We start from the raw sequence: 19,652 nt of genomic DNA, 5'->3' as shown, positions 1-19,652 counted from the left end.
ATGGCCTGTTTTTCGTATCTCCAGCGGGTAGATAGGGCGAAGAGATGTGGCGACAGACTTTTAATCCTGTTGGCCCTCCTACAGCCATGCCAGTCTTCTAGCTAAAGGAAGATAATCAGAGCAAACACAGAGAGCTACTGGCTTAGTGGGTAAAGCGCTGAAAACACACATGACTGTGGGCACATGGACAAAAAATTCCAGCGTTTTAGTTCCTCTGTTTAAATAAAGAGATAAACACAGAGCTCAGGATTATATGCATTATTTATCTTCTTGATCACCACCAGCAGTTCCCTTGCCATCTTTCTCATGTGCTGTTTTGTTTGTAGCTTGGCTGCTTTAGTCTTCCCGTTTCATTTCATTATTCATTCGTCTTAAATTTAAGTTAACTTCTTCCAAAACCACTTCATTCTCTTCCGGCACAAGTTAAGCCCGGTGGCACCTAAAACACTGGAGTCAATGGATGCTAAAATCCTCATAGATGAGACTTGAACCCAAGTCTCCAGGGCCCTGATGCTCAAAAAAAATAATACATAATAATAATAGTAGTTTTTAGTAGTAGTGGTAATAGTAGTAGCATTATTATTATTATTATTATAACACCAGTAGTATTTATTATTATTAGTAGTAGTAGTATTGTAAATTATTAATTAATACATTTTATTTAATTAATTAATAACTTATTTATTATTGTGCAACATTTATATTACTTGTTGACCACATAGTTGCAATTATTTTTTTATCTAAAAAAATTATTACATCATTATTATTATTATTTTTATTATTAATCACATTTACAAAATTATATTTTTATTAAAAAAATAAATACATTATTATCAACATTATTATTATTATTGTTATTTATTATTAATTAATTTAATTTACAACATGAAAACTAAAACACTTCACACACCTCACAGATAAGATTTGAACCCAGGTCTCCCAGGTCTCCATTAATAATAATAATAATAATAATAATAATAATAATAATAATAATAATAATAATAATAATAAAATTTACCAAATGAAAATTAAAACACTTGGTGTTAATTAATCCTCACAGATAAGATTTGAACCCAGGTCTCCCAGGTCTCCATTAATAATAATGATAATAATAATAATAATAATAATAATAATAATAATAATAATAATAATAATAATAATAAAATTTACCAAATGAAAAATAAAACACTTGGTGTTAATTAATCCTCACAGATGAGATTTGAAACCAGGTCTCCAGGAACCTGGTGCTGTGCAGCATGTGCAAAATGCATACATTATCACTGTTATTATTATCATTATTTTTCTTCATTCAGTTATTGTCTGTTTTACCAACGCTCTGTCCTATTCAGGGTCACAGTGGGTCCAATTCACTTCGCGAAATGCAGGAAACACCCTGTACAGGTCACTAATCAATCACAGGGCAAACACAAACACACACACCTTTACGCCTAGGGGTAATTTAATATCTCCAATTAACCTGACCGTATGTCTTTGGACTGTGGAAGGAAACTGAAACACCCGGAGGAAACCCATGCGGACACGGGGAGAACATGCTAACTACACAGAAAGACCAAGGCCACTCCACTTGGACCTTCAAACCCAGGACCTTCTTGCTGTGAGGTGACAGTGCTACACACCAAACCACACATTTTTCTGTGTAACATTTAAGTGACAAATTCTAATTTTGAGTAAAAATGTTATTTGAAAGTAAAATAATTAATAGCTAATAGCTCTGCAGAGGATTCACTGGAACCAGGTTAAGATGACTTGTGCTTTGAGACATAATGTGTAATCTTTCTAAAACGAATGAATCGTGGCTGTAAAGATGCATATAGTTAACACCAGTACTCAAATATGGAATGTGCTCCAGGAACACATTTTCACACTATTACACCAACAACAGCCTGAACTGTTAACACGTGGTAGGTTGAGTCGACGGATTCATGCTGTTTATGTCAAATTCTGACATTTCCTTTTGTGTTGTTGCAATAATCCAAATTCAATACATCAGGCAATGTTTTTCACTTGCCTGTGCACTGACGCCTCTAGTTTTCTGTTCTTTACTGAACAGAGTGGAATCTGATGTGGTCTGCTGTAAGTCTGAGGTATTTGTTTCAATTAAATTGAATTAAATTCTACTTTATTGTCATTATACCAATACAAGATTGTACAGCATAACAAAACACTGCTTTTCCAGTGCAGATATAAAAGACAATAGACAAAAACATAAGACAAAGTCGATTCAGAATATTTGCAAGGTCTGAGTTAGTACTGAAGTGTAAACTATATTGGAAATACAGTGGTACCTTGAAACTCAACGTCAGTTGGTTCTGGGAGTGCTGTTGAGTTTAAAAGGTGTTGAGTTTCAAAGTATTTTTTCCTATTTAGATGTATGGGAAACCTGTTCATGCGTTTCATGATCCTGTGGAACTGCATCTATTTTAGGCTTTTGTAAAATAATGGGGTTGTTTTTGACACTTAAAGCTGGTTCTAAACACAAGTTTAAAAGTGAAACAGGAGAAAAATAAAGCTAAACACAGATACATGTGGAGTGGAGTGATTTTGATGCTTATTTCACACAAATGTAGATTCGTCTTATAGTCTCACTTTGATGACGTTTTACTTCACCGCACAAGCCAAGCGCTTGAACAAAGCGGCGGTCGCACACACGTCGAGTTTAAGGTAAATGTCGAGTTTAAGGGTACAAATTCCTCGATAAAGGGCATCGAGTTTCAAAGATTTCGAGTTTCGGGGACATCGAGTCACAAGGTACCACTGTAAATATGTAGTCTAAGCAACTGCAGCTGTGTTAGTGTGCAATAATTGAGGTGTTCTGGGTCATGTGTACAAATAAGTGAGTATTGTACAGCGTCAGAGTTTTGTTTACCACAGGCCTTTAGTGCAGCTTGAACCAGTCTGGCCATTTCATTTGACAACATTAACATCAACATTATTTTTTTCTTCAAACTAGACTGGCTAGCATCATCAACCAGGTCACATCCAAAATAAGCAGATGTGAAGGAGTGACTGACTGACTGGTTAGTGACAGACAAGGATGTTATTTCAACTCATTGTGGAACTCATAATAGAGCAGTGCTGTCCTCTAGAGGTTCACAGTGGTGGGCACAGTTAAGGGCAAAAACCCATTAGATAGATTCAACTTTAGTGGCATTGTGCATTGTGCAAGAAAACAGAGATATCGGAACACTTATATATCTATGATAAATATAATAATTATAACTATAGCTATTTACATATATGGTATTACGTCTACATGTACTATATACATAATTGTAACAATAATAATAAGCATAATAATAACAATGAAATAAGCTAGGTATGTATTATAATAGTAATATCATTATTATTATTATTATTATTATTATTATTATTAAAAATAATAATAATAATAATAATAATAAAGATGTGTAAAATAAATAACTTTTTTTTGTATGTGTAAATGATAAATAATAAATAATAGGTCCAGTGTGCAGTCCAAAGTCAGAGAGTCAGAGTCAGAGAGGTTTTATAATCATTTCAGCTACATACAAGTACATATTGAAACGAAACAGCGTTCCTCTAAGTGTTAGTGTTCCACACTAACACTTAGTGTTCCACTAAGTGTTAGTGGAAATTAACGTTGTAGTGTGGTGTTCACTAAAGTGACTGAGGTGTAAAAGAAACTGTCCCCGAGTCGACTGGTCCTGGCATGTATGCCCCTGTATCTCCTCCCAAATGGCAGAAGGTTATACAGTGTGTGGCTGGGGTGGTAGGGGTCCCTGATAATGCTGTGTGAGGTGGTGGAGGTTTCGAATGGTAGGGAGCTGTGTACCAATGATGTGTTGAGCAGTCTTCACTACCTTATCTAAGGCCTTACTGTCACCACACTGGAGCTGCCGTATCACACTGTCTCACAGTTGGTACGGTTGGTACGATTACTGATTATTAATAATGTTAGATATTTAGTCCTTAGTCTAAGAAATACCAATACTAATCACTAGGTCTACATATACAGTAACAAGGTCATATTAAAGAGTAGAACAAAACATGGTTTAATGAGCACAGAATTCTGCTTTTGCCATGTCAATCTCAGTTTTCCTACCTAAAACCCATTTTCATTTACATTTTTGGCATTTAGCAGACAGCTTTATCCAATGCGACTTACATTACAGTTACAGTATACAGTCTGAGCAACTGAGGGTTAAGGGACTTGCTCAAGGACCCAACAGCAGCAACCTGGCAGTGGTGGGGCTTGAACCAGTGACCTTCGGATTACTAGTCCAGCACCTTAACCACTAGGCTACGACTTGCCCATTAACATTGTGTGAGTCTTCTGTTAAATTATTTTATACATTTTATACCCAACAAGCCAACATCAGAATGCTACCTCAGGTGTTTATTTTTTGCCTTTTAATTTTTAGGTAAAATAAGGTGGTAAATAGAAACAACAATATTTGAGTATTTTTTAATGCATTGCTTTTATTGAGGATTTTCTGAGCATGTCAGTCTGGTTGAATGTCTTCCTCTAGACTAGATCTCAAGGGCCTTTCCTAGAAAACACAAAAATAACTATTAGTAAAATGTTATGCAAATGTCATCTCAGTAGAAAAGTTTTTGGTTTTATGTCTTAAACTTACTTGCTATATTTTCTTTTTTAAACCCCAAAATCTGAAGGTTATTTTAAATTTCCTTTTTAAGGACTTATTTTCCATCTTCTTCCTGTTACACTCCTCCATTTTCTCCATCTTCAATTTCTGTTTTAGCTCCTCCAGCTCAAGGAGAAGCTTTGATTTTTCATTGTTCATTTCCTTTTCTAGATCCTTCAGCTTCTTCTTCTCCATCTGCTTTTGACGTTTGTCCTTCCTTTCCATAACTTTCACTCTCAGTTTTAGGTTTTCAATTTCCCTGTGTCTTCTCTGCCTTGCCCTGGCAATCTTACGTTTTAGTTTCACCTTCTCCTCATTTTTTATCTTGGCCCATTCAGCTATCTTGACGTTAAACTCCATCTCCAAAACGTTTGCTTTTTCGTCAAGTAGCTCGTCTAGCATTTTGTCAATCATGGGACCAAATGGTTCATCCTCTGTGGACACGACATCCACAGTCTGGACCTCAACATCATTCATTTGAGTGTTTTCAGGCATCATCTCTTCAGTGTTCCTGGAGCACTGATTGGCATCCATTGAGAAACTGATTGATTTTGATGACATAAGATCATCAGTTTGCAAACTGGACATCGTGCTGGACTCCACACTGGAACGCTTGAGCTTTTTAAATGAAGGAAGCCGGATCTTGGTCCAGCTAAAAAAAGGGGATGATGAACGGAAAGGCAGAAAAGACTTTTTAGCTGGTGCACAGGCCTGACTGACTGTCACAGGAGCAGAAGATTCCATCTCAGCCACGTTTGTTTCCTGTGTGTTTTAAGACAAAAATGACATTTTAAAATGAGTAAATGTTGAATGATCATTATATTACTGTATGATGTTCTATAAAGTGTTTACAAACCTGCCCTCACATTGTGCAATGTTTTCGCACATTGTTATATAATAAAAGTCATAAAAGTCTGCTGACTACTTTTATTTTGAAAAGACGATTTCGGGTTGCCTTCCAAATTCATCATACAACTATAGCTTACACGGTATTTTACTGGCTGCTTAGACCTGATCAAGCGCACTTTAAACGTAATAGATGGTCATTTGAAACGCGGCCAGGTGGACGGAAATGGCTGCAAAGAAAGACTTTCTGTTTGTTGGTGTTCTATTTTTCTTTGTGTTTTGTATTTTTTCGTGGAAGTACTCAATAATAGGTGATTAATTATTTCTAAATAAACTTATCACATGGGTTTTATAGTTGTTTTATTTATATTCATTGTGGTAAATGTTATTTGCACTGTGTATGGTAGGCTCACAGTATTCCGTACAGTTTCAGTCTGCCTACCTGGACTTTTAACTCCAATTTATTAAATTGTTTTTTAGAGTTTTATTAATAACTTACACAACAAGTAAGTGAGTAAACATTCAGTGATGTTATTTCTTTATTTATTAGGATTTTAACGTCAGGTTTAACACTTTTTGGTTACATTCATGACAGAACAGGTAGTTACTCAATACACAAGATTCATCAGTTTACTAGTTTAATGTCAAACAGTCATGGACAATTTTGTATTTCCAAATCACCTCACTTACATGTCTTTGGACTGTGGGAGGAAGCCGGAGTGCCCGGAGGAAACCCACGCAGACACTGGGAGAACATGCAAACTTCGCACATAAAAGACCTGGACTGTCCCACCTGGGGATCGAACCCAGGATCTTCCTACTGTGAGGTGACCGTGCTACCCATTGTGGGTGTATTCAGCAATGGCCCACATATAATACTTATAGAATATAATCATAGTGACCTTACATTAGTTTCACACTGATTCCCTGCTGTCGGTCCAATCAAATGTGTTAACTGCCTGGCAGACTGTTAAATGTTTTATTGCTTTGTCTTGTGTAGGTGTGAAGGATGCAGTGACGTTAGCTGGTCGTGCACTGTTGATTCTTGCTGTTTTCACATGGATGAGCTCCTGGTTATTCCCAAAGATAAAATCTTACCTGTTTCCAGCAAGTCCAGCAACATTAGAAGGTAGTAGGTAGTATCATCTCATCTTGCCACTCTTTATGAATTGAACACTAATCTTGAACACTAATCTAAGATCTGTGCTTTTGGTTTAGTGATGTACACAACTGACAAGAGTTATTATTCAGAAATAACAAGTCAGGAAAGATTAGGGATGGGCAGAATGGGTGAAACTGTGTATGTGGCTGAATAATGAATCCACTATCCTTGATATCCAATGATATAGTGACATTTCTATTAATATACTTAAATTATGACATATATGCAGATTAGTTTCTATATAAATTTACTGAAGAAATAATCACAATTGTGGTGCCAGCACTCATGAATGAAGCAGATTTGGTCATTAATTTTATTAAAATGTATCTGCCTTTTAAAACATTTAATAATAATATTAGTAGCATGTAGTCTTCAAAGTGTAATGCTACTACCAGCAGGCTTCACTGTGGGTATGTTGTTCTTTTGGTGATGCAGTGTTGTTTTTGTGCCAAACACACCTCAATTTTTTACATTCAATTAGGCCTGCCAGACCAGTTTTCTTCTTGCCCTTTTATCAATTTAAAAGGACGTCCAGCTCTTGGTAATCTCACTATTGTGCCATATTTTTAACGTGGTTATATGGTATATGTAATGTCTTGGGTTTTGGACTGTTGCTTACACTTGCTTTTGCTGCAAGCTTAAGTAAATGTCAGGAAAATCCTACTAGAGGAGATTAACTTTATATGGTCACGGCCAGTGATAGCTCAGTGGTTAAGGTACTGGACTAGTAAACAGTAGGTTGCTGGTTCAAGCCCCGCCACCACCAAGTTGCCACTGTTGGGTAACTGAGCAAGGCCCTTAACCCTCAATTGCTCATCGTGTAAGTCACTTTGGATAAAAGCGTCTGCTAAATGCTGAAAATGTAAATGTAAAATGTAAATATGGTGTTAATCAGAGTGGCTTTAATTGATGGCAGGTGTCACTGACTACTATTTAACATGAGTTTAAATGGGATTGGTTCATTCTGAACACAGCCAAGTCCCTAATTAAAAGAGGGTGTGCACACGTACACAACCACATTATTTTAGTTTTATTTGATCCTTAGGCATTAACATACACTTAGGAGATATAGACTTTCAGTATTTATCTGTGATACATTACCCAATTGCTTCAGTGTAAATGTTTTACATCTGACTACATTAGGGCTAATTAGAAAACTGTGTTCATCTGTCACGAAACTATTCATTGCAGGTCCCGTTGAAGATGCAAATGCTTTAAGTGCATTAAAGCAGACAAAAGCAAGAATTGAGCAACAGCATCACCACACTGTTAAGGTTAAACAGCCCTGCACTGCAACTACACACTAAAATGTGTTTATTAAAATAATATCACACTAAGTTTGTGTTGATAATCTAATATAAACTCTTTTTTTTTTTTTAAACCTAGTCAGATGCTTACAATGAGGCAGTGCTGAAGCCTAGACAGGAGGCAGTGCTCAGAAGGAAACAGGAAGATTTCTATCGTATGACTGGACAGAGCTGGAAGCTTAGCCAGGGCTTTACTCTAGGAGGGGTATGAAATATCAAATACTTTTTGTCCTACATTCACTGGAATTGGTACAAAAACATGTTTTTTAAATTTGTTGGCTGTAACACATTTCAATAAAGTTGGAACAGGGGCATTTTCACCTGTGTTACTTACCTGGTATATCATTTTAGCTATTTAACCATACAGGACCCCCTTTTTAAAATAGTCCACTGCATAATGCACCATATGTTTTCAGTTGAAGACAGGTCTGGACTGCAGGCAGGCAGGCATCTGCAATATTAGTACAAAGCCACACTGTTATTATACATGCAGAATGTGGCTTGACGTTGTCCTGCTGAAATCGACTAGGCTGACCATGGAAAATATGTTGTCTAGCAGTGTATGTTCATCCAGAATGCATGTGTACCCCTCAGCATTAATGGTCCATTTACAGATCTGCTAGGTACCCATGTCATTGGTACTTACACACCCCTGTATCATTATAGACACTGGCTTTTAAACTTTGTATTTACAGAAGCATGTTGGTTTACAGAATTATTGGTTCCATATTTACCTGGTTACATGCAAAAGGTTCCCAATCAGATGTTTTTCATTGTTCCAGTCTTATATTGCCCCTGTCCACACTTTTTGAGAATATGTTGCAGGCATCAATTAAGGAGTTAATTTCACATCACTGCTGGTTGTTAAATCACATTTTACCCTACAGTCCCAATTTTTTTTTTTTACATTTTTTCCTAATGTTTTTACTTAACTAAACTAACCGGTTTACTTAACTAACTTAACTTACCGGTGCTGCAGGAGGGCGACTTGGAGGAGAATCCAGAAAAGAATGAGACCCCTAACCAGGAAGCTGCAAAGAAGCGAAAGGAGCTAGAGATGCCACATCGAGCTTCTGTTCAAACAGAGCTTCCTAAAGAAAAGAAGGTGAACCATATTCACTTCTTGTTTACGTTTGAAGTTTCCCTGGAATCACTGGGCACAATGCGGTAACACACCATGGGCGAGGCCTCTGCCACTCTCTGACAGTCAACCATATCTGTATTTTGACACCCAACCGCCTAATAGCACCGCAGGGGATTAGAACCTTGGATGCCAGCAGGAGTGGGCTAGTGTTATTTAAAGGGTGCCAGAGTGCAAAGGGGAAGCAAATATATCCAAATTATAACAATACAAAAATGGAAAAAAAAACTGTCAATGTGCAAATAAATAGAATTTAAAATGTTATTCTAAAGATTGCTTAATGTAAAGAACAAATTCATAAATAGAAAATTAACAAAGCACTAAGTTTTGACCCTTTATCATTTGACCAGTTTTATCCTGGTCTGGGTGGTAGCGTGTCTGGAAACACTGGGTGCAAAGCAGGAATACTCTGGGACCAGGCACCAATTCACCACATGGCTTTGGCCACCCACTTTTTCTCAGACATAGCCAATTATGTCTGTGTAGACACCCAGCTGACCAATGAGATTCAAACCCAGATACTACCCTAGCAGCTGAATATGACCGACCAGGAGTGTCCAGACATTTGCTTGAGTGAATGTTTCATGGAAATGTTTAACTACATTTATACAATTATAATTTTATTCATGCATTTGTTCCTCTGCTTCTTTCCTTTTTTGCCATGCAAGATCATAGTCTTACCTGATGAACCTTCAGAAAATGAAGATGGGGTGCGTTTATAATTAAAATCTTATATATTGTATATTTAGCTATGATATTTAAGCTGTCGTCTGATTGGTATTATAATCTGCAGGTTGTAAAAATTGCACTAAGATGTCCAAGTGGAAAAATAATCAGAAGACGCTTCTTTAAAACCTGCAGTTCTACAGTAAGTATCTTGGTTCATTTATAGTGGGTTAAAATATAAAAAAAAAAACTAATACAATGTATTTTATTCCCAGGTTCTGTTAGACTGGTTGCACAAGTCTGGATACTCCCCCATTCTGTACTCTCTGTACACATCGTACCCCAGACGCCCACTGCTCATGCAGAAAGATCTCAGTATAACAGAAGCTGGAATTACTGCACACACAACACTCAACGTGGAGGAAAAAGACCCAAGCAACACATAATACCTTACCCAGATACTGTATGCATATAATGCACATTTTCCTATCTGCTATAGGAATGTTATATACAAATAATATTTCCATAGATTTTTAAATTGTACAGATTTAAATCAGGGGGTGCAATCATGATTATTTTTAAGTAAACACTGTGGGGTGCAGCTTAGGTACCTGGCCAGGCGTCCATACAAACACAATTGGTCGTGATTGAGAAAGGGGAGGTTGGACTGGTATGGGTCTGCATGGGTCGAGGGGTGTTAGGGGTGAGAAGTCACACGGAGCATAGCATGGCCAACAGGTAATAAGAGGCAGCCTCAGACTGGACAGATTTTGATAGGGCCATGTGGTGATTTGGCTTTTCTCGATCAGATCCTGGGTGGTGCACGCAGCAACAGATTCACAGCTGGAAATGGGAAATGACTAAATGGGGAGATAAAAGGGAAAAGATAAATAAGCACTGGCCAATGAAGCGTCTTTAAAGAGTCAAATAATTACAGATTGTTAGTTTTCATAATAAACTAAACCACTCAATTTTTAAAATAAAAATGTCTTCTTTTTTTTTTTTAAATACCCTGCCCATTTTTTAAGAGATATATTTATAATAAAAAGACTGGTCACATTCCTATTTGGAATCTTTTGCATGAGAAGAATGGGCGAAGATTTCACAAAAGGGGTGTCAGAAGCTCATACGGACTTACCAATTTCTGATCAGAAGTTATTGAGGTAAAAGGATGTTCCACCAAGTACTGAGGCTGGGGAGTTAAACCGTAGTGCACATGGACAATTGTCAAGAGAGCTCGATATTTTCGAAGTGCCAACTTTTTCAAAATTGCTTGTATATCAATATATTACTTTCTGTTTACTAAGACTCGTATATTTTTGTTCAGTTCTATACACATCACTACAATACTTTGGGGGTGGCTTTCATATTGCAGTTATGATTGTAAGGTTTAAAAGGGCTGAAGTAGTGCAAAAAATGCTTAGTTTAGTCAATAAGTGATGTAAGGGTAATTTAGGACTCGAACGTTAAAAGATCACAAAAGTCGTGCGTGTGTGTGGAGTAGCTTGCGATAAAAGGACTTTATTAGTTCAAATACACCAAAGAGGAGGCAATCACTTCATGACAAATACACAGAAAAGACAGTCAACACAAAATATGGTAGACGAAGTGAGATAGCCGAGTTAAGATAGGGGTCCATATTCATGAAAGTGTACACTCCCAAAAAGAAAAGAGGCTTCTCCCTCAGATGTAGCATTCATTCCCGATAGCATAGTGTTTTTGGTGAGGACAGGAAAGTATGTAAGCTTGTGCACTTGTATAAAATGTTACCTTTTTTCACATGCCTGGCATTGCCAACCTAAATGTAAAAGTATATCCATTTGTCCAGTGACACTGAAAGGGGAGCTAGATATCACTTTTTTGCTCAGTCATGAACAGTTCAAGAACAAAAAAAAAAACATTACTATCTTTAGTATACAGCAGGCAATTGCACTAAAGGCTAAACGGGACACTGTGTAGCAGTACTGAGACACGGGGCAATTTGTATTTCTGCATTGGATGCTTTTATGGCACATTTTGGTCCATGTTAGTGCGTTCATGTCGTAACATCCCCATATATATATATACACGCAATGGGATGAATATATGTATATATGTCGGGATTTGCCGTATTGTACGTCGTTCGCTTCAGAGGTCGGGTTCCAGCATCGTGCCAGCGTGTGTTTATAAGAAATAATCAGGGGTGCGGCGAGTGACGTGAGGCTCTCCACGCCGGGGTGCAGGATCAAACTGAAGGCTGAGGGAAAGAAAACAGCAGTTAGAAGGGTGCAAGTACATGAACCACATTCAAACAATCTATTTTGTGTTATAACATCTGTTTGTATAGTAGCTGATATATTTAGACGGCAGTGAAGAGGAATGCTACAGATTGCTATGTTGAAGGCATGTCAAGCATGCTGCTGTAATCATAGGTTTCAATTTCAGAAGCTAGTTTTCTTTACTGTTTGTTTGTTGTTTAACGCCATGTTTACACATTGGTTATTCTCATGGCAGGATAGGTTAGTTTTCTTTACTGTAGATACCAAGTGGCTATATTTGTCGAGAGCCGGCCTATATTATACAGCAGTCATGTGCACAGAAAAGCTGTATGCTCAACAATACTTGGCTACTTGACCACCGCTCAGAGTTCACTTATCTATTGTTTGGAAAAGCTCAACTTTTAGACACTAACATTGCTCCTAATGGCCCTGTGCATAACAAATGCTATTTAGAAAGCAAAATTTTAATAACAACAAAGAAGGCAATTGGGAATCAATTATTAGTACTTACAAGGAATATTTCAGAGTATCATCCAGTTCCATTATAGCGGCCTGGTTGCCACAGCGATAGCAGTAGTTTGGTGCACTGAATATGGTGACAACATTTCTATCATGACACCAGTTGTATCCCTGTAATTAAAAAGGTAAAATCAGCACTTGAACATTAAATTACCATCTACCATCTAAGTCTGTTCTTCTCCCAACAAAGTGAGCTCAACATTAAATGACACGCCTCACCTCCATGACAAGCTGATGGGCACGGGAGACCAGGGTAAGACCATTGGCGTGGTTGAAGGTTTCAGAGATGTCCTGTCCAAAGGTGTAACCAGCACCTCTGGGAGAGATTCCCCAGCCGCCACGGTCATCGGGATCTGACCACAGCAGATCACACATCGGCCCCTGAAACGCATCAGCAAGGATTAATAAAGGCTAAAACATTTGTAGACTCGAAAGGAGAATTGAAATTTAAAACAGCAGAAAGAGTTTCCACTATGAATGATGTTACATCAACTGGGCTCATATTTCAGGTGTGGTAGGTTTAAATGTGAACACAGGTATGGCATTTTCCTAGAGTATATAAGGACACAAATGGTTCATATTATATTCAAATATGCTCATACTGCAAGGCTGAATGCTCACTTTCATTTTTCTGCTTGTTTTAGGGTGATATTACAAGTCAACCTGCAATAGCTTAAAATGAACCTGGATTAAGTTCCACTAGGCAGTCAAAACAAATGTTATTGTTTTAATAATGTTCACTGGAGATATTCAAATACAATCCACTATGAATGGCCTTTTAGAAGTATTAAACAACATCTTTTAATAACTTACATAGCATTAATTGTTTTCTTGTATTGCACGGGTTTCTTTAAAGAAATTAGTTACTTGGCTGCTTTATTTTAAATTATGCATATGCTAAGTGAGTATTAAAAACCTCTATTGCACTGGAGCTCCAGGGTGTGTTCGAAAAGCTAGTGAGCTGTCTACATAGGCAGCATTTTACGTCATCCTGTGCGCGCTCCCAAAAAGGAGGCTGTTCGAAATCCTAGATGACTTGAAATCCTCACTTCTGAGGCATCTTCATATTTCCATGTTATTTTGGCTTAAGAACGAGTGAACATCGGCGCGTCCTTAGTGATCAAGGCTCTCACAGAACAAACATGGCTGACGGGGCGTAGAAACGAATGGAGTTATTTTTAAACGTAAATAAAATATTACTGATTTTTAACTTGTATAAACTTGTACCGAGTGTTTTTATTTGCAAGTTCGAGCTTGTCAGGAAATTTAATAGTTATCGGTACATGAAGGGAGCTGCTATATTGACGTTAGCATTAGCGCTGTGCTACCTGAGTTCATTGTTTTTAATGGCAAGATGCTAAATGTTAAACGCAAAACCCGAAACCCGATGGAAGCATGTAAGTAGTGCACTCGAATAACCTGCCTTATAAGTCATTGACTTATTAGAATCTTCTCTACTGAGGCAGCTGCCTATGTAGACAGTAAGACAGCAAGGCAGCTCCCTAGGTTTTCGAACACACCCCCAGTGTATTCTCTGTAGTACTCACTGAAAGCGTAGCAAAATAGCAGTTTTACAGAGAATGTGTCATGTGAAGACATTAAGAAATGAAGCTCAATATCCAATTGAAATGATTTTGCTTTTTCATTATTTACATCTAAACCAATACAATCTGAAATATGACATTAGGAACATGAACTGACATTATGCTTTGTTGTGTTATGTTTTAAAGATATGTAGTCTTTGTCTTTAACTGTTGTAATTAGAACATTCAACAAGGATAATATTATGTTTTATAGTGATAGGGGTTTACTCGATCTATATGTTTTCCACAGTTTATTTTTGTTTACTCTTGACATCGAGGTGTATCTTATATAGTTTAGTGTTTGTTTACGTGTTCCATTCCAGCTGCCATTTATTTCTGATGTCATTTATGAGGGGTTTGGTGTACATCCAACTATTTACAACCAACCATGCCATGTGAGACTTTGCACCAGTGCTGTTAAATGCTTTTGCAGCTCTGTTAAACGTGGACATTTTGTGTTTATACCATAAACAGTAAACCTGTTACGCAATGGTAGAGAGCCACAGGTAAACAGACCGCATGTAGAAATTATTAACTCAACGTAAATGCACTTGTGTGTAAAGTTATTTCTTATAAGACAAAACCCAAATAAATTGATATGAAGGCATGAATGATATATTAATTAATGTTAAGATTTTGGGAATATGCATTTGTTACTTGATAAGCTGAATAATGTAAGTAGACAAAGAGCTGCAGGGCTACCACATTAACAATCATTGTAATTATTATAGTGGGAAAAATGTGATATAAATGTTAGTTCTTAACCCACATAAAAAAAAATCAGTATTGAATAAAAACTGCCTACAACACCATGCAGAACATACACATATAAAAGTGTCGCCAGTCACAAATAGTAGCATAGCGATGACTATTTATTCAATTTCTGGATAGTCAAGAAATGAACAACACATGCCACGTGCTTATTATCACATTATACAATGGCATGAACACAGCAATTTCAGGTATCTGTACACTGACCTCATGTGGCACTTCCTGTAGACGATCTAGAGCACGAATATGATCCAGCGTGTCTATGGATGGAGACAAACCACCATGCAGACAGAAGATCTGTAAAACAAAAACAATTGTTAGGATTTAGCTCATAGCTTTACTGACCAGTTATATCTGAAACTGGGGTGGAAGTTCCACATAAAATAAACACAATGTAAATGCTTCACCTGTCCATCAACCAGGGCTGTAAGGGGTAGATAGTCAAAGAGGTCTGTGAAATATTTCCACACATTTGCATTGCCATATTTTCGCAAGCACTCATCGTAGAAGCCATACACCTGTGTAATCTGTCTGCTCTCATGGTTCCCACGCAATATTGTAATGCGCTCCGGGAAACGGACCTGTCGATTAACACAAACATGATTGATTAGTGATTTTCTAACTAACAAAAATGACCGAACATCTAAAAGTGCAAAGTCAGCACCAAAAGCTGTTAGTGAACATGTAAAAAAATAAAATAAAATACCTTTAGCGCAACAAGAAGTGTAACTGTTTCCACTGAGTAGTAGCCTCTGTCTACATAATCACCCATAAACAGGTAGTTGGTGTCGGGTGACTTTCCTCCAATTCTGAACAGCTCCATGAGGTCATGAAACTGGCCGTGCACATCGCCACACACTGTGACAGGGCAGCGTACCTCCTGTACATTGGACTCCTTAGTCAGAATCTCCTTAGCCTGTGTGAATGAGATTAACATAATTAGTAATACTATAGGACCCATAATTCTGATATTCAAAAATAGCACACATGCAGCAGAGCAATTATAACAGGAAGGAGTGAAGTCAGCTGTAACATAAGTGTCTAAAACGGGCGTCCTTCAAATTTTCCCAACAATTTACGTCACTCAAAACCAGTATTAAAAAAGTCTTAAGACAGTGTTTTATGACTACTGCAGTATGAATTAAAATGTGGCTTATCTGCATCTGACCTGTAGACTGCAAATTCCCCACATCAAAGCAATTACAAAAGTATTTACTAATTGTGATTGGTTAATGTGGTATTTGGGTGTGAACTTGACAGTGTGAACTGTTTCTAAAATCTGACTTGCTAGGCTATTCTACAGCATTAAATCTGCAAATGTGTGTGAAACCACTAGAAGAGGTCCAAGCCGTTTCTTTTTATTATTTTATGTTCTACCACTTTATCTTGGTTAGAGTTGAAGCAGGCCCGGTTTTACCAGGAAACACTGAAAGCAAGGCAGGAATACACACGACGGAGCTGCAATCCATCACAGGGCCTCGGCCATGCACCCTTGTCAAAGATAGCCAATAATGATTGTGTAAACAGTTAGTTAGTGTTTAGTTTTTAACGCCATGTCTGCCCTTTGGGCCATGTTCATGGCAGGAAAGGTTGTGATCTGTCTTATTTACTTATTTCATTTGACTTAGGAGTTATGTCTGTTGTCTATGTAAGTTCATTTATATGTATTGCTTCAGTTTTGTTAATGACAGGAATTTTAGAAGTGTTGTTGCTTTTGTCTTGGTAAAGAGTTTGATTGTGTAGATAACCACTGAGATTTGAACTGGGATTTAGTGCTGTTTAGTACAAGGTGTACAAAGCTGAGCTGCCATATTACTCAACACTTAGTACAAGGCAACAGCCTGCATTTGAACACACGCTATTAATTACATGCATAATACAAGATAATTCAAATTTTCGGAATTCAGTTTTACTAACTAGTGTTTTATTTTTAATACAATAACACCATCAACTTTCGGCATATCAGTCAGTGATCGAACAATAGTGATCTAATACAGACAGAAACAGACCGAGTTCACTACCTACAAGTGAATTCTGCACATTGTATGTCCTAATTTCATGTGGATGTGTTGCACCACATTGGGCATGTTTACAATATAAGTTCACAATGGCTCAGCTATTAGATGTTCAGTGCAAAACTGATATAGATTTAATGCTCCAAGTCAGTATTAGTATTACTAATAATCAGCATCAACTTACTATATCCTTTGACAAATTAAATATCTAAAATCTAATGGTTTTAAAAAGCCAAAAAAGCAAAATAAAAATAAAGAAATCAACAATTTCAAACTACAAATGTGCATGTTTGAGTCTAAATGAACTTTTCAAACTCAATATCACACGATTATTGCCTGTAAGAACGACCCGGTACATCACCATAGAGACAAAGAGTGTTTCCATGGAGATATCTCCTCTGCAGTCCTATTTCTCTTTGGCGCCTTCCCCTCATTTAACACATTAAATAGAACATTACAGCGGCCGCTATGAACGACAGTAGCTCAAGTCTGGTCTCTTAAAACCAGTCTGCATTAAGTGACTTTTCTTGGTTCAGGAAAGTAATACATAATATTTACAAAGAATATAAAGAGGTTGATAGAATAGAAAATATAAGAAAAAAAGCATTTAAACATGAAACTACTTTAAAGTAATAGGCTGTAAAAAGAAATTGCATATATATATATATATATATATATATTGTTGATATACAGTTTTGCTTCATATGATGCACACTGTATGAGTTCACTGTAAGCTTTTTTACAAGGTGCACAAAAAAATCCCAAACCTTTGTACATACATAAAGCAACTACTTTAAGACCAAAAACATTAAAGAGTGCTGACTGTCACAATCACAACATGCTCTTTGGAATATTGTGAAAGTATGCTGGGCTAACATGGATCATCAAATTTTGGACAAACTTGTGAAGTCTGTGCCAGCCCAAGCACATCCTGTCATGACAGCACAATGTGGAACAATCAAAAGACTGAAATCTTAAATTATAATAATCATAAATGATGGTTGAGTGGTGGACCATTCACATTGCAGTATGGGTGTACTGGGATGAGTGTACTGGTATGAGTGTACAGCGTGCAGATGTGTTGTTTGCATTATTACTGGTGGATTAAACTTATTAGGAACACACAACCTGTTATAACTCGTAGGTGAACAATGCATATTACTCCTCTATTTGTCTCGGTAGACAATTCTGTTCACAGGATCCTGCTGGCTTTACATTTTTGGTTTAATTATTCTCACAGCATTGCCAGTGAGGAGTTTTAAAACAACAACAACACTGCTACACCTGATACGCTCATAGCACTACAACACACTACCACTTTTAATTTTAATGCTCAAACACATACATCTGACCAGCAGTGTAGCAGATAGGTGTACCTAATAATAACTATTACTAACTATATATATATATATATATATATATATATATATATATATATATATATATATATATATAAAAAACACGTATATATAACATACATAAGTGTATATATATATATATATATATACACACATACAATTATGTATGTTGTGTATATATATGTGTATATATATATATATACACACATACAATTATGTATGTTGTATATATGTATATATATATATATATATACACACAATACACACACACATTTTATATATATATACACACACGGTTGGCCATTATCTACCAATACAAATATCGCATCAGCCCATTATGTGTAATAAAGAAATGTAAAAATGTTAATCAGAAACGTTAGCCATTAATAATTCAGCTGCATAAGTGTTCATTAGTGTGATTTAGTTCGCGTTAGCCTGATCAGCAATCTTCTTACCTTTTCGCACAGAGTCCGCACTTGATTCTCGGAGAGCTGCTTACACTCGTTCAGCTGTTCCACCCACTGGTCTAATTCTTTAGTGAACGCTTTATCGTCCATCTTTACTACGTCTTGAAATATTTCTTTCTATACTTAAGGCAGAACGAATTCTAATTTAGTGGTGTGAGATTAGCTAATGTTTCGATCGCAGCGGTTTTTCTAATCAGCCCTGTTAAACGTTACTTAGCGTGCTAACAGACTAGCTCAATTTTCGCTTAGCAATGCAGCGTAGCTAACAGTAGCTTAGCACAGCGGAGCCTGGCGTCGCTTTCTCCTCGTATTTCGGTGTTGAAACTGCGGTGTGGTCGCTGCTGTAGAACAGCTCTGTCCCGGTCTTTAACGGTTCCTCAGGTTTCGGGTGAGACTGCGCTAATTAAAGCGAGTTAGTGAGCGGTCGGTAGTCAGTGTAACCGCTGTGCTCGGTTAGTTAACTGAGCGACCTTTTCGAGAGAAACCCGCTGTGTAATGGCCGCTCCTCCTGGGCCTTCTAATGACGTCATCACACAGGCATCCGCCAAGGATGTGCGTCGCGCGAGACCGCTTTATAAACGCGCTACCGCCCTCGCGCGGACAAGCGGATTCATGCTGCCTTCACATGCGCTTCAGATTGTTGTACTGTACTGTACAGCAGTAGACGTGAAACATAGGACCGCGGCAACTAGGGGGCCTCAGCGAGGATCTTGAGATATTACCAAAATTAAAGTGTCCCTTCAAAATAAAATAGTTTTGACTGTAGGTCAGGAACCACTGGTTCTTCTTCCTCGGCCTTTGTCCCGTTCGGTTGCGGGGTCGGCTCTCGGCGGATCATGATCCGCATTGATTTGGCACAGTTTTTACGCCGGATGCCCTTCCTGACACAACCCTCCCTATTTTATCCGGGCTT

At 37.4% G+C, this 19,652-nt stretch overlaps 3 protein-coding genes across 3 annotated transcripts; 1 reads left to right on the top strand and 2 right to left on the bottom strand.

Moving 5' to 3' along the window:
- Window positions 1–4,451: 4,451 nt before the first annotated feature.
- LOC134332685 (DNA ligase 1-like) lies at window positions 4,452–8,109 on the bottom strand. Its single transcript, XM_063014430.1, has 3 exons — window positions 8,053–8,109; window positions 4,638–5,408; window positions 4,452–4,550 (listed from the first exon to the last, which is right to left on the bottom strand). The coding sequence occupies exon 2, from the start codon at window positions 5,388–5,390 to the stop codon at window positions 4,641–4,643; it is 750 nt and encodes a 249-aa protein (XP_062870500.1). The 5' UTR covers window positions 5,391–5,408; window positions 8,053–8,109; the 3' UTR covers window positions 4,452–4,550; window positions 4,638–4,640.
- Window positions 5,710–11,070, top strand: ubxn8 (UBX domain protein 8). Its single transcript, XM_063014429.1, has 8 exons — window positions 5,710–5,803; window positions 6,493–6,621; window positions 7,846–7,928; window positions 8,041–8,166; window positions 8,941–9,066; window positions 9,771–9,812; window positions 9,896–9,970; window positions 10,044–11,070. The coding sequence occupies exons 1-8, from the start codon at window positions 5,719–5,721 to the stop codon at window positions 10,212–10,214; spliced, it is 837 nt and encodes a 278-aa protein (XP_062870499.1). The 5' UTR covers window positions 5,710–5,718; the 3' UTR covers window positions 10,215–11,070.
- A 188-nt stretch (window positions 11,071–11,258) lies between these two features.
- ppp2cb (protein phosphatase 2, catalytic subunit, beta isozyme) lies at window positions 11,259–19,264 on the bottom strand. The gene is made up of 7 exons (XM_063013571.1): window positions 18,728–19,264; window positions 15,606–15,815; window positions 15,307–15,480; window positions 15,107–15,196; window positions 12,765–12,926; window positions 12,538–12,656; window positions 11,259–12,004 (listed from the first exon to the last, which is right to left on the bottom strand). The coding sequence occupies exons 1-7, from the start codon at window positions 18,827–18,829 to the stop codon at window positions 11,932–11,934; spliced, it is 930 nt and encodes a 309-aa protein (XP_062869641.1). The 5' UTR covers window positions 18,830–19,264; the 3' UTR covers window positions 11,259–11,931.
- Between the last annotated feature and the right edge of the window lie 388 nt (window positions 19,265–19,652).

This window comes from Trichomycterus rosablanca, chromosome 18 (genome assembly GCF_030014385.1).
Source record: "Trichomycterus rosablanca isolate fTriRos1 chromosome 18, fTriRos1.hap1, whole genome shotgun sequence".
Lineage (NCBI taxonomy): Eukaryota > Metazoa > Chordata > Actinopteri > Siluriformes > Trichomycteridae > Trichomycterus > Trichomycterus rosablanca.
This window is presented reverse-complemented; position numbering and strand designations above follow the sequence as displayed.